Source organism: Kwoniella dendrophila, chromosome 1 (genome assembly GCF_036810415.1).
Source record: "Kwoniella dendrophila CBS 6074 chromosome 1, complete sequence".
Taxonomy (NCBI): Eukaryota; Fungi; Basidiomycota; class Tremellomycetes; order Tremellales; family Cryptococcaceae; genus Kwoniella; species Kwoniella dendrophila.
In genome coordinates, this window is record NC_089476.1 from 2,784,531 (window position 1) to 2,798,194 (window position 13,664).

At 37.0% G+C, this 13,664-nt stretch overlaps 5 protein-coding genes across 5 annotated transcripts; 3 read left to right on the top strand and 2 right to left on the bottom strand.

Annotated features, from left to right (window-relative positions):
- Nucleotides 1–1,007: 1,007 nt before the first annotated feature.
- On the bottom strand, nt 1,008–5,846 carry L201_000991 (uncharacterized protein; the record flags this gene model as incomplete). The annotated part of the gene is made up of 16 exons (XM_066216786.1): nt 1,008–1,272; nt 1,389–1,507; nt 1,568–1,617; nt 1,674–1,749; nt 1,810–2,328; nt 2,394–2,887; nt 2,946–2,960; nt 3,018–3,557; nt 3,614–3,626; nt 3,692–4,026; nt 4,086–4,127; nt 4,189–5,027; nt 5,090–5,220; nt 5,283–5,500; nt 5,570–5,672; nt 5,727–5,846. 16 exons carry the CDS (start codon nt 5,844–5,846, stop codon nt 1,008–1,010), a joined length of 3,879 nt encoding a protein of 1,292 aa, XP_066072883.1.
- Nucleotides 5,847–6,187: 341 nt separating this feature from the next.
- Nucleotides 6,188–8,266, top strand: L201_000992 (uncharacterized protein; the record flags this gene model as incomplete). The annotated part of the gene is made up of 6 exons (XM_066216787.1): nt 6,188–6,421; nt 6,487–6,594; nt 6,670–7,230; nt 7,348–7,825; nt 7,917–8,036; nt 8,109–8,266. The coding sequence occupies 6 exons, from the start codon at nt 6,188–6,190 to the stop codon at nt 8,264–8,266; spliced, it is 1,659 nt and encodes a 552-aa protein (XP_066072884.1).
- A 269-nt stretch (nt 8,267–8,535) lies between these two features.
- L201_000993 (uncharacterized protein) lies at nt 8,536–10,011 on the bottom strand (the record flags this gene model as incomplete). The annotated part of the gene is made up of 2 exons (XM_066216788.1): nt 8,536–9,686; nt 9,777–10,011. 2 exons carry the CDS (start codon nt 10,009–10,011, stop codon nt 8,536–8,538), a joined length of 1,386 nt encoding a protein of 461 aa, XP_066072885.1.
- Nucleotides 10,012–10,788: 777 nt separating this feature from the next.
- L201_000994 (argininosuccinate lyase) lies at nt 10,789–12,660 on the top strand (the record flags this gene model as incomplete). Its single annotated transcript, XM_066216789.1, has 7 exons — nt 10,789–10,829; nt 10,895–10,924; nt 10,985–11,159; nt 11,259–11,402; nt 11,483–11,940; nt 12,013–12,241; nt 12,334–12,660. The coding sequence occupies 7 exons, from the start codon at nt 10,789–10,791 to the stop codon at nt 12,658–12,660; spliced, it is 1,404 nt and encodes a 467-aa protein (XP_066072886.1).
- A 389-nt stretch (nt 12,661–13,049) lies between these two features.
- On the top strand, nt 13,050–13,313 carry L201_000995 (uncharacterized protein; the record flags this gene model as incomplete). The annotated part of the gene is made up of 1 exon (XM_066216790.1): nt 13,050–13,313. The coding sequence occupies one exon, from the start codon at nt 13,050–13,052 to the stop codon at nt 13,311–13,313; it is 264 nt and encodes an 87-aa protein (XP_066072887.1).
- Nucleotides 13,314–13,664: the final 351 nt, after the last annotated feature.

Here is a 13,664-nt window from a genome sequence, read left to right on the forward strand (position 1 = left end):
CTTAACCCGAAATACATTTGAACCCATTGGTCTTAGCAAGAGTCGTCAGACTTGAACAAGTCAGGTAGGTACCCGCTATGTAACACCTCTTGTTTCAAGAACATAGGTACCCTTCCCCTTCCCTGCAGAGGTGCTGGGTTTACTGCGAAGGAGTGAGACATTCCTTGAACATCTGCTCGCGAAATTTTCGATGATTGGTTGGAAAAGAACCGATTTTCCCGGTAACCGCGCAAATTTCAATTTCTGCTAGATTCTCCAAACAAGCGTATAGTGATTGCTCATGACCTTCAACTAGCAGTACGAGTTTACGATAACTGATCGAATAGTAGTGAATACATTACCACTCACATCTCTCACTCGACTGCTGTTTCCCCAGTCGCCAAGTTAACGAATTCATTCACCGCAAGCTTCCCTTGTATAGAAAACCAAAAAAAAATCGAAAATCTAACGTTACACATGTCGAGAGATAAGGGTACCTTTTTTTCTTGTTTTTTCCTATTTTCAAGAACTACCCGAAGACTAAAGCCTGATTAAAAAAGCCTTTATAGTCTTATATAACCCTGACCGTTTGCAAGTTATATACAGATCGATCATAGAAGCGTACAGTATTTAGGATATGTAAAGCAAGTGGAAGCAGCATTTTGACAACATACAGCTGGAAATAGTTTCCGTAACATGCGGACATTCCTTGAGGTTATTCAACTGTACACGATGCTGTAGTGGAAAATTTCGGACGGCTGCGAGTGGAGAGGGTGGGAGGTGCGAATACTCATGAGTAAAACTTCATAATTCGCATCAATTCCGAAATTTAAGATTGCATACTCTCCTATCTAAGCTATGTATATCAGTCTGATTATAAAATATACAACGAACATTCAAAGATGTGAACGGGAAATTCACATATGTGATTGATGTATGCGTACTACATATGTCATACCGAATATTTGGGTTATGTGGGGTGGAGTAGAATTAACCTCAGAGCAAATCAAAGAGAGTACGTATCTATTCTAGAATTTATCTTTCCTTGCATTTGAATTTTGGGGTGCAAGTATAGGTCTCATCCCATTTGCTCTACCTGTTAGAGTCAATTGTCCATTATTTGTTGCGGTTTTGCTTGTTGCGAGAGATGAAGCTAGGGTTGCAGCTCGCTTCAACGGGGTCAACGCTGATGCTGACGATGCTGACGATGTTGCTTTTGCCGAAGAAGCGACTGTTTTCGGTGTGCCGGTTTTTGGAATATAAGCATATTGACGTATCTGGGTAATATCGTTACTGCAACCGTTATCAATCAATGTCAGCATAATTCAAGCTTTATCTGTAACGTGGGAGGTAACACCGTGGGTATGCGAAAAAAAGAGTATGATGTTATAACAAAATGCGATATTTACCTATTCTTTCTCGTTGCCGAACTGGCAGAAAGAGTCGCCAGTGGTGCTACTTGCGGATCGGAAGCATGGTATGCTGGTCGGTGTTTAATACATATACTAAATATACGAGTAGCCCAAGTCTAGACAAAAAACTTTTAGCTTAATGATCCAGAGAAAATAAACCATGGCATCCGACATACCTTCATATGAGCGGAAGTCATACCCTCACAGCTTTTCAACGCTTTTTCAGCTACAGATGAAATGGTTTGTCAGTTCCGCTGACATTCTTCATGTAAGTAGGCTTACTAGTTGGCATGGTAGCAGCGATATACTGTAGCATCCCATCATCAAGTTGAGGCGCGTTTTTATTCTTGGTCAAAACCTACAGGCAAATTAAGCTCAGTTTGGACTATCGTTAAAGTGAAATACGGATGGAACTCACAGAGGCTCTCAGTTTCTCTAGAGCTTTTAGACAGAGTTCTACTGGTGAATTTGCATTACTTCTATCTATACTTGTACTCATCAAGTTCGTTGTTGTCCATGCAGAACCAGAATTACCACCTTTCGGTATTATAGCATTCCCAATCTCTTTCCTTACAGTTTTTCGTTTTTTCGCCATTAATGTTAAATCGTTAACATTATCACCTTCACCTTCTGTAGCTGAATCATCATCAACATCAATCGGATCATTATAATCATTATGATTTTCAGGTTGATAATCTTCATCATCTGTATCTCCCCAAGGTGAATTATCAAATTCAGCTTCTTCAGCTAATATTTGTTGATGTGATCGTTTTCTCGATATTGGGTTCATCTTTCGCGTATAACTATCAATTTGAGCTTGTCCTTTTTGACCTTTACCAGATGATTTCTTTGCTGGTTGTTTACGTGGTGAATCTTGACGGAAATCCATACTAAGCTTCTTAGTGCCATTCAAATACTTTCGAGCTTCCTTTCCCAGCTATATGTATGTGATGTGAAATATAAGCTATCATCCCTTCGAGCACAGCGTTTGGGTTAGCTTACCTTCAAATAAGCATTTGTCCAACCCGCTGCACTGGCCACACAGAATTCTTCTAGAGCACCTTCAATCACCAAAGTCTGTATCAATCGTTCTCCCTCTTGCCGAGTCCAATTAGTACCTACACCAAAGAATGGATTGAGATCCAAACCTTTTCCGGAGCTACCCTTGAATCCTCTATAACATTCGGCGGCGTTGATGATAGTGATTTTATCGTCTTTATCAAATGCTTGAACCATTTTAATTATATCGACCGCATCATTTGTAACATCTATAGTTTTATAGACATTTCTATCCCTTCCTAAGCAGACATCACATCCTTGATTACAGTTGATGGGATCGAAAGTCTCGTTAAAGAATGCTAATACTTGAGATCTACGACAGTCTGCTTTATTGCTACAATATCGCAAAACTTCAGACATTGAAGCTTTCTGTCTTTCTTTCTGATCTCTAGTAAGATTCTTGTCTTGGGCAATCTGATTGAATACCTTTTTACCATCTACACAATATTATCAGTACTCAAATCATAATCATGTCGCAGATTTAGGGAAACTCACCTGCGAATGTGTAATCTGTAACAGTCAAATCACAGGTTAGCGAATATGGGTGGGCCAAAAAGAAGAACTTACATAATATACAATTTGATGGATTGCCATCTCTTCCTGCACGACCAGTTTCTTGATAATAACCTTCTAATGATCTGGGTAATGAGTGATGTATAACGTATCTGACATCAGGTTTATCTATACCCATACCGAAAGCAATGGTAGCTACAATAATTTCGAATTCATGTTCTTGCCAACCTTCTTGTATCTTTCTTCTATCGTTCTTACTCATACCTGCATGATAGTGATGAGCTTCTAAACCATAATCTTCTTTCAATTTCATGGCTAAATTCTCACAACCATCTCGAGAATTACAATATATGATGCCAGAAGCATTTTCACCTTGAGTTCTGATAAACGCTACGATTTCATCTATCACACCCTTCGTTTTAGGTCTTACTTCGTAATGCAAATTTGGTCGATTAAACGATTGTCGCAATATTGAACATCCTTGTATACCTAAAGACCTTATGATATCATCTTCTACTTTATTCTGTGCAGTAGCTGTCAAAGCCATGATAGGTACACCCGGATAGTCCTTACGCAAATCGCCAAGACGAAGATCTAGCAGACAAGTCAGTATACCATACACGTCAAACACCATGTTTGACGTAACTTACAATCTGCTCGGAACTGATATCAGGAGAACACACACAGATCAGTACCGGTCAAATAGATTTGTATATGCCCTAACTCACATCATGTCCCCATTGACTAACACAATGTGCTTCATCGATAACGAATCTAGCCAATCTTCGTTTCTGCAGCAAATTTCTCAGAATATTCTTTATGTGACCACCCATAGTCAACATTTCTGGAGTAACATAAACCACTCGGGTATATGGTTCTAGCCTTGATAATTCCTCATGAGCCAAGTTCTTGTCTTTCTGCGTCATATCACCTGTATAAGCGATTGCTGGGATATTCAGATTGCATAAATGCCGACTTTGATCGTTGATTAGGGATATCAGTGGTGATACAACGAATGTCACTCCTCGTGTTTTACCCAATTGACATACAGCTGGAAGTTGATCTACACGAGGAAAATTATTGTAAACATTTTGTAGAGGTTCCCTTATTCGTCACACTTACAAGTCAAACTTTTACCACCACCAGTTGGCATTAGCACGAAAACTAATGGGGAGTTAGCAGATCAGTCCATAAATCCTGTTAATACAGATAGACTAAAGCTTACCATCTTTGCCCGCCATAGTCTCATTTATTGCCTCTTTCTGATGCTTTCTAAAATTTGGTAATTTAAACATTTGCCTTAACTTATTTTCCACTTCTTTAGTCCATGGGTACGTCTTTTCTACTTGTATAGTCCGCTGCTGGGGAGTTTGCATAGCTTGACGCCTGGCTGCCGCAGCAGCTGTTGACGAAGGACCAGGACCACCTAATGCTGACCTAGCTTGTGATGATTCAACTCGAGGTGGTAAATGTGATATTGCCTGAATTGGTGAAGAGAATATTTCTTCTATATCTATATCTTCTATTTCTGCCAGAGCTGCTGATCTGTATGGAGGTTGTTGTTGCTGTTGTTGTTTACGAACATTGCGAGGAGGTGGAGTGACAACTCTAGGTGGAGGTGACGAGGGAGGTATCAGCATTTCATGAGGATCTTCATATTGTTCTTGCTCTTGTAATATGCCTTCCTCAGCCATAGCTAAATCATGATCGTCATAATCAGGAGGTGGTGAAGGTGCTCGGCGAGGTCTAGATGGGCCCGCCTGCGGCTGTGGAGTACGTTGTACCGGTTTATTAGGTTGAAGGTGAATAAGAGGTGGGGGAGGATTGGCATCATCGCTGGACAGTCCCTTTGGTCGACTTCCCTGCCATTCTCCTATTGTATTTCGAGGTGGATCTGAACCAATTGTATTGGGAGTAGGGTAAGTGTCTTGTGGTACAGAGAGTGATGTTGATCCAGAAGAGCGGGGTTGAGGGGCTTGAGGAAGATTGTCGATAGTAGCAGATGATTGGGTTCGAGCTGTCCTTTCAGCCTTCAATGTATTTATCTTCCTTGTCACGAATTCACTATGGCAGATTGTGAATCCACATGAGCGTGATATTCCGCTGCTAAATATATGAGAACTCACATGGTGTCATCTATGAATTCATCTCCTTCTGCACCTCCTTGTCCCATCAGAATTGCCATTTTCTTATCTTTTAGCTCGTCCTTCTCCTCCATCAATTTGACAAGCTCCGCTGAAAGCCTTTCATCCGACCACTGGATAATACTGTGTCAGCGTGATGTGAAGCACTATATAGGTGTGCATCGAACAGACTTACAGATGCAAACTTTGGGTTGGTAACTGAACTTGATATTGTAGCGTTAGGTGTAAGTTCTTTGCCTTTGCCTTTACCTTCCGCTAACATAGGTGATCCAACGGCGGAATGAAGTGTCATTGTATGATTTGCCTGTACTGATTGTGCTGTATGACGAGTATTGAAGTATGAAGATGTGGAAGGTGTGTTGGGGTTCGGAGAATGAGAAGGTAGTGATATAGCTATGAAGAATGAAAGTTTAATGGTTAAGACAGACCAACGGTTTGATCTAAGTGGCAATATCAACTTACTTTGAGATTGCTTAACACCTGGCATATTTAGTATGTGTTGATCCGTGAATGGCGCCGATCGCGAGGACAATGAGGAAGGTGGACGAGCAAGCTTAAAGAATCCCTAAGTACGAATGTAAGCTGATTTCTTGATCCAGCCAAAAATGATAAAGCTTACAGGTGTTCTTGTACCTTCACCTCTCGAACTTCCTGCTATCGCGTTTAAACTTGTAGGTGAAGCTTTACCTCTTTGGGTCTTTGCCATGATCTCCTGTAGATTATTTCGAGGAGTAGACATCTTGATGTGATGATTATCTCCTCCTTCCTAGCTGTATTATATAGTAATATAGATCATGTCGTGTCATAATACAATTATACTAAAGTTGAATCGAAGAAGAAGAAAGTCAAAATACTCAAATCTGAAATAATCATATAATCAAATAATCAGACGCGTCAAAACAAATCATCAGAACATTAGATCACACACTCAACTGGCCCCTTCTAAATGGGTAACTTATATAATTCCAATAAGCATATGTGCAATTGATGGATGGAGGTTGTCCATGAATTCTTTTGTCTTTTTGTTTGGATTCTCTTCTCTGTCTTTGTTTCTAGGTATTAACGACAACCCATATAAATATGACAATAGCATCTTCCTCCTCTAGAGGAGCAAGAGCACTACTGTCACGATCGTCAAAGTTAAGATCGGTTCGGATAATACGACAAAATGTGGATATTCCTCCTTTCCTTCTACCATCCCTCTCAGTAAGGTACCAATCATCACCGTCATCGAACGAAGCTTCAAAACGAAGGGATAAGGAAAGATATAACTACAATACGGATTTGAGTTTTTCAGATAATCTTGATCCCGATGTAAGTCTATTCCCAGCTGAGCTATCATCACTTCCTCCAATTAGCTGAATGATAAAACTGTTTAGCATGTACATTGGCGAAGGGTTACAGCAGCAGAATTGACATCTCGGAAAGAACCTCCTACGAGGGTAAAGATGTTAGTGAGGGACTTTATTGACGATAGTCTGTATAATGTGAGTCAGTAGATGCGATTACATATACATGTGAATATGACAAGCTGATTAGGACATGATATTAATGACTTTTAGCCGCATTATGGATATTTCTCTAAAAATGCAACAATCTTCACACCACCGAAAGAAGGGTTTGATTTTTCTTCTTTTGCAGATACAGCTGCATTTCAAGAAGCTGTAGCTGAGAGATACGAGAAGGAATATGGATTAGAACCTACGACTGGTCAAACAGGTGGATTAGGTAGACAAGTTTGGCATACACCGACTGAATTGTTCAAACCATACTACGCTCGAACATTATTAACAGCAATATTACAATCATACAAATTAAATCATTTCCCACATGAACCTTTAATCATATATGAAATCGGTGCAGGTAATGGATCATTCATGATTGATTCTTTAACATATTTGAAACAAAATTATCCAGAAATTTATGAAAAAACTGAATATCGTATAATTGAAATTTCAAATTCATTATCAAAAGGTCAAAGATCCAGAGCAGAAAAAGAAGGTTTCGGTGATAAAGTAAATGTAATAAATTCTGATTTCTTCAAATGGGATGGTACTTTAGGAAATAATGGTAAAGAAAGAGATCCAAATGAAGCTTGTTTCGTCGTTGCTTTAGAAGTCTTTGTGAGTGAAATTGTGTACACTGGGAGTTCTCTTTTACCTCAGACTAGATGATCATGTAACACAAAGATTTCTGAATGATTAAGCTAACTCAAAAACCTAAAAAACTATATAAATTAGGATAACTTCGCACATGATATGATTAGATATGATATATCAACTTTAACACCATTTCAAGCTGTAGTAACTATAGATTCAAGTGGAGATTTTTCATTATTATATGAACCTATAAATGATTCATTAATTAGAAGGGTTTTAGCATATAAAAGATTATTACCACCATCAGAATCAACTTTACCTACAATAAATAAATTATTAAATAAATCATTTTTTTTAAGAAATTTATATTCAAATCTACCATTTTCAACTAATTTATCATCAATACCAGATTTTTTACCAACAAAATCTATATTATTTTTAGAAAATTTAAGAAATAAATTACCAAATCATAGATTATTAATTTCAGATTTTGATTCTTTACCTGATTCATTAAAAGGTAGAAATGCTCCTGTAGTTCAAACTAGATATGGTGAATCTATGATTCCTTGTGAGACTTTTTTGGTTAAACAAGGTTATTTTGATATTTTCTTCCCTACTGGTGAGTTCATCAAAAAATATCTCCTTGAAAAATTCCAACGACATACGGTAAATCAGACATTGACATGTCTATTTATCTTAAAACTTTGCAGATTTCGAATTATTAAGAGATATTTACTCGATAATTATGAATTCACCTTCAACAACTTCATCTGCCAGCTCGACACCTACCTCTGTTATTCTACCGTCTTCTGCTACATCCAACTCATCTAGTCAGTCCTCCATGAAATTTCCGAAAAAGTCAACCACTTCTACGCAACTAACTAAAGATTTCTTCTCTTCAGGTGTAAAAGGGTTTAAGAGAAGACAAATAAATATCTATAAACATGATGAATTTATTGACAAATTTGGTGATGAGAATGAAATTATCAAAAAAACAAATCTCAAAGATGGCGACAATGTCATGAAACAATTATACAATAATGCAAAGATAATGTTTTAAGTCGTGATGTTGAGGGGATACGTCAAACATTGGGGAAAACTATAGATTGTTACCAGATTTGTTTCTTCTATATACCCTGCATGAATTCCCAATTAGACCGCTTATGCCATCTCTTGTAATTTGCATGTACCGCCCAGACATTTATTATCAGCGTGTACAAACAATACTCGAACATGTGAGAGACATAAAAGGGATACATAAAACATGACAATTACAACTCGTTCAATTAAGACATATGCGAACTGTTAATAATCCAAGTACACACTAATCTATATCACATAAGTTTCCCTTATACCTCTTTTCCTCATACCAACAACAATAGGTTCATGTCTTATCGTAGTCCTACCATCTTCCTCAAAAGTTAATTTTCTTGAACTTGAAGTTGGTTTCCGTTGTTTAATTTCACCTGTATCAAAAGTCGTTATTGTATGTCTTGGATCATCAATTGATCTAAAATGCGTTGTTGTAGGTGTAGTAAGTCTTTCTGATGAACTACTTGTTGATGAATATTTTCTTCTACTATTTGGAAATTCTTCATAATCATTTGGACTAAAACCAAAACCATATTCATCAATTGTAGGTTTATTCCTACCTGTTTCTCTTTCATATAATGTATTTGCAATTTTTTGTCTTTCTCTTTGCAATTGCAATTGCTTTGCTCTTTGTTGTTTTTCATCTTTTTTCGTACCTCTAATATTCGTACTTCCGATATCAAGAACAGGAGTTGATGTAAAGATAGGTTTTTTAGGTTTTAATCTATCCATTTCACGTTCAAGTTCAAGTTGAGCATCATATCGTTTATATAATTCTTCAATTCGTTCTCTTTCTTTTTCACTTTTACTCTTCTTCTTCACTTTATTTCTACTTCGCAAGGAGAATGATTGTTTCCATGATAGAACTTTATCCAGTACTAATTTACCTAAATAACCTGAGATTAAACCCATTATACATCCTACACTGATTACACCACCAACGAATATGACTAAAGGATAAAAAGTCTCTAATATTTTACCTATAAATCCCAATGGTGTGGCTATAAATGCTCTATAGAACAGTCCGAATACTGATAATACAGGATAGAGAATTACTGATGATAACAATCCTTTAAGTAGATAAGCCAAATTCAGTAAAAGAGGTAATGGAATTGCTATAAGTGTGAGTATCAGATAAAATGGATATAGAATAACACCAAAAGCTAATCTTGTCCAACTTGTTTCATTTGTGGGGGGTAAAGAAGATGGCATTGGATTTGGTATAGGTGGAAATCCATATGGTAAATGCGGATAATTAGGTACATCCATCGAAGAAGGTGGTGATCTTGATTGATGTATTGAAGAAGTCGTTGGTAGGTGAGTAAAGATCTCCATATCATCGGATCTTGTAAGAATTTGGAATATTAGGTATATCACTACTACATAGACTATAGATAGTGAAGAGAAACAGTGTTCGATCATCAGCATCGCGAAGAACATAGCCTTGTCGTGATCCATACAATGTGAATTGCACTCACAAACAACAACAATAGGTGAAGTAGGTTCTTTTCTTTTCTTTCTTTTCCCACCTGACTTATGTAATTGCTCTAATTCCTCTATCTCCCAATCGCTCAAATCTCTAGTAGAACTATGTGAATATGATCGTGTAGGGTTACCTGATCCATCATAAGAGCGTTTGGGTCTTGATGTTTCTGTGTGTGACCGTGGTAAGGGCGATGGAGGTGTAGGTAGACGAGGTAGCGGTTCAGACATAGTGATGGTGTACTAGTTATAAGTAAAACAGGATTTTGTATGTCGAAATGATCTCCTTTCGGGCCGTTTGCATACGGTAATTCAATGGTTTTGGTATTCTATGACTACATTCATCGAGTATGAATGCTATGAAAGGAATGTGTTCAGTTGTTAAACTCTAGTGATGAACTTTAATCTTGATGCGATCGACGTGATTGTATTTTGAGGCACGTGAGAATGTCACAAACTTTGGTCCAAATAAAAACGATTCTTTCACCTTTGAATGTTGTTCACAGAGTAATGATATCGAACGAGTCTAATACAGTGTTTGTTTGTACTGTGAATGGAGGAGTGACGTGTGAACATGTAGACATGGTATGTTATTTATTGATCGCATTCAACTAACAGTCGGTTGACCAGACCTGACCTCACCTCACTTTTGATTAAATATATGTGTAATCGGTCAATTGCTGGAATTCCTTAATCATGGTTGATACAATTTACCGGGGTCTCCAACTTGATGTTACTTACGTACTTACGTAATAATGACCCCTTTCACGGATTCCCCGAGCGTCTGAACTTTTCGGTTGAGTCGACAACCCTGTACGAGTAAGGTTAGTTGAAGATAACGAATTCAACTTTTATGTTTTTGCGCATACGGCTAGATTTGTATATCTAATCTCTCAAAGAAGCGCGATAACAACAACTCTATATAACGGATATATAGTATCTTGTCCTTCTTAGCTTGTTCTCTTTCCTTCAGATTCACTGTGACGAGAAAACGCACGACGACCAAAAATGTCCGCTGAACAAGATTTTACAAAAAGAAAATTGTGGGGGTGAGTTGATCTCGACATACTAGAGGAACAGGAGGACGCAGCTGACAATATGACTTTGATCATAGTGGTCGATTCACCGGATCAACAGATCCTTTGTAAGCTTTCTGATCATCTTGGTAATGATAGTCATAACAGCTTACGTACCTTCCCCACAGGATGCACGAATTCAACCAATCTCTCAAATACGATAAACGAATGTATGCCGCAGATGTCAAAGGTTCAATTGCATTCTCAAAAGCTTTACTCAAAGCTGGTATCCTAAATGAACACGAACAAAAAGAGATTGAAAGAGGATTAAAGGTTGTTGAAGGTGAATGGGCTGAAGGAAAGGTGAGTTTTTGACTTGAATACCGCATAAGAGAATTTAGGTAGACTATATTCGTTGACGTTCGAAGAAAGTTAGCTAACATCTAAGAACTACATGTATAGTTCGCCATTCAACCTGATGATGAAGATATCCACACCGCCAACGAAAGACGATTGTCCGAAATTATCGGTAAAGATATCGGTGGTAAATTGCATACTGGTAGAAGTCGAAATGATCAAGTTGCAACTGATATGAGAATCTGGCTTGTAAGTAACGCTCAATAGCTGCTAGTTGGAGAATTGGACAAGTCAAAGACAGCTGATATGATTTACTGTGGATATGATAGATGGAAGAATCATCACAAATTGAACAATATCTCAAAGATTTATTGAATGTTATGGTTTCTCGAGCTGAAAAAGAAGTTGATGCTATAATGCCTGGATATACACATTTACAAAGAGCACAACCAGTTAGATGGTCACATTTATTACTATCACATACACAATCATTTTTATCAGATCTAGATAGATTAAGACAATTACAACCTAGAGTTTCAGTGTTACCTTTAGGTTCAGCAGCATTAGCAGGTAATCCATATTCATTAGATAGAGAATTATTAAGACAAGAATTAGGGTTTAAATCAATTGGTGAAAATTCAATGCATGCTGTAGCAGATAGAGATTTCATTGTAGAATTTTTACAATGGGCTTCTTTATTACAAATTCATATGTCGAGAATGGCAGAAGATTTAATCATTTATTCTTCAGCTGAATTTGGTTTCGTTCAATTAAGTGACGCTTATTCGTGAGTCAAACTGTTATCAATCTAAATCCTTGTAGATGATTATCAGCTAAGCGAGAATATATCAATTTATAGAACTGGTTCATCAATTATGCCTCAAAAGAAAAACCCAGATTCATTAGAATTACTTCGTGGTAAATCAGGTAGAACATTTGGTCAAATGGCTGGTTTCATGATGTCATTAAAAGGTGTACCGTCAACTTATAATAAAGATTTACAAGAAGACAAAGAACCTTTATTCGATGCTGTTGATACAGTTTCAGCTGCACTTAGAATCGCTGAAGGTGTTATTGCTACTTTGACTGTGAGTTAGGAGATGGATACAGTTAATCCCATCATTTTCAGTAAGACTAGTTGACCACTAACATTTCTACTTTGTTTTGGCATTTTTCCTAGATCAACTCTGAAAACATGTTTAAAGCATTAACGATGGATATGTTAGCAACAGATATTGCAGATTATTTAGTTAGAAAAGGTGTACCATTTAGAGAAACCCATCATATTTCAGGTAGATCAGTTGCATTAGCTGAAAAAGAAAATAAACAAATTTCAGATTTAACTTTGGAACAATGGAAAGAATTAAGTGAACATTTCACAGAAGATGTTAAAGATATTTTCAATTTCGAAAATTCTGTTGAAAAGAGAAATGCAATTGGTGGTCCAGCCAGATCAATGATTAAAAGACAAGTTGATATTGCAAGAGAAAGAATCAATCAACAATAGATGCGGTGGGACCTAATGTAGAAATGTGCAGTAAAATACATATTTATAGATAGTTGAATAGTCTAATATATGCATGCTTATATATACGTGATAAAGCTTACAGAAGCAATTCTCATGCAAATTTTGTATTGTACAGTATTACACCTGATTATAAATGATTTGTCGTAGAATAAATAGTACTCGTACTGTACTGTACGGTATGGTTATTAGAAAGGTGACCTCGATTTCAGCTTGTGCGCGTCGACGTGCAATATATGATGAGTATATCAGTTACATATCTTATCTTTGAATCAACGATTTTCACATAAATCAACATCAACACTTGATATATTTTGGAAATAATACGGAACAAATTGAAATCAAAAAGCAAAATCATAAACAATAATAGGATGTCACTTCGTAAACAACAAGACGCACTGAAAACCCATTTCTCATCAGAAACCAATAAATCTATAGGAGAATTTTCAAATTCAATACCTTTAAATACATATGAAGTATATACAATAAGTGAAGATGGATATACATTTATTTATAGTGCATATGACATAAATGATAATTTAGTAATTCAAAAATCATTTAAAGCTGAAAGTGATTTGACGGAAGATTTTAGAGCATATGAAAATGCTTTTATGAGGGATCAACCGAAATTGTAATTGTGAGTAATGACACTCATCACCATCTTTGAAGGATAAGATCAAATACCATACATTAATGATCATTAATTGTTGGAGTTGTCATCAAAATACTCCATTCCCTTTTGTGAGTGAGCATTCAAGCTACCTAATCTGCTTTTTTAGTCAGATATTGATGCCAGACAATGAGCTGATAATCCCTACTCCCTAGCTATTTATCACCGTCTCTTCTGGTGCTAGAGACCAGACAGGGGATATTCCAAATCATAGAAAGCGGAAAAGCTCATCGTGTGCGATACCATTCCAAAAAGGATCAAAGAACCCGTTGCCTTCGTCGAGAATTATGACATATGCATGAAATTGATAATACTC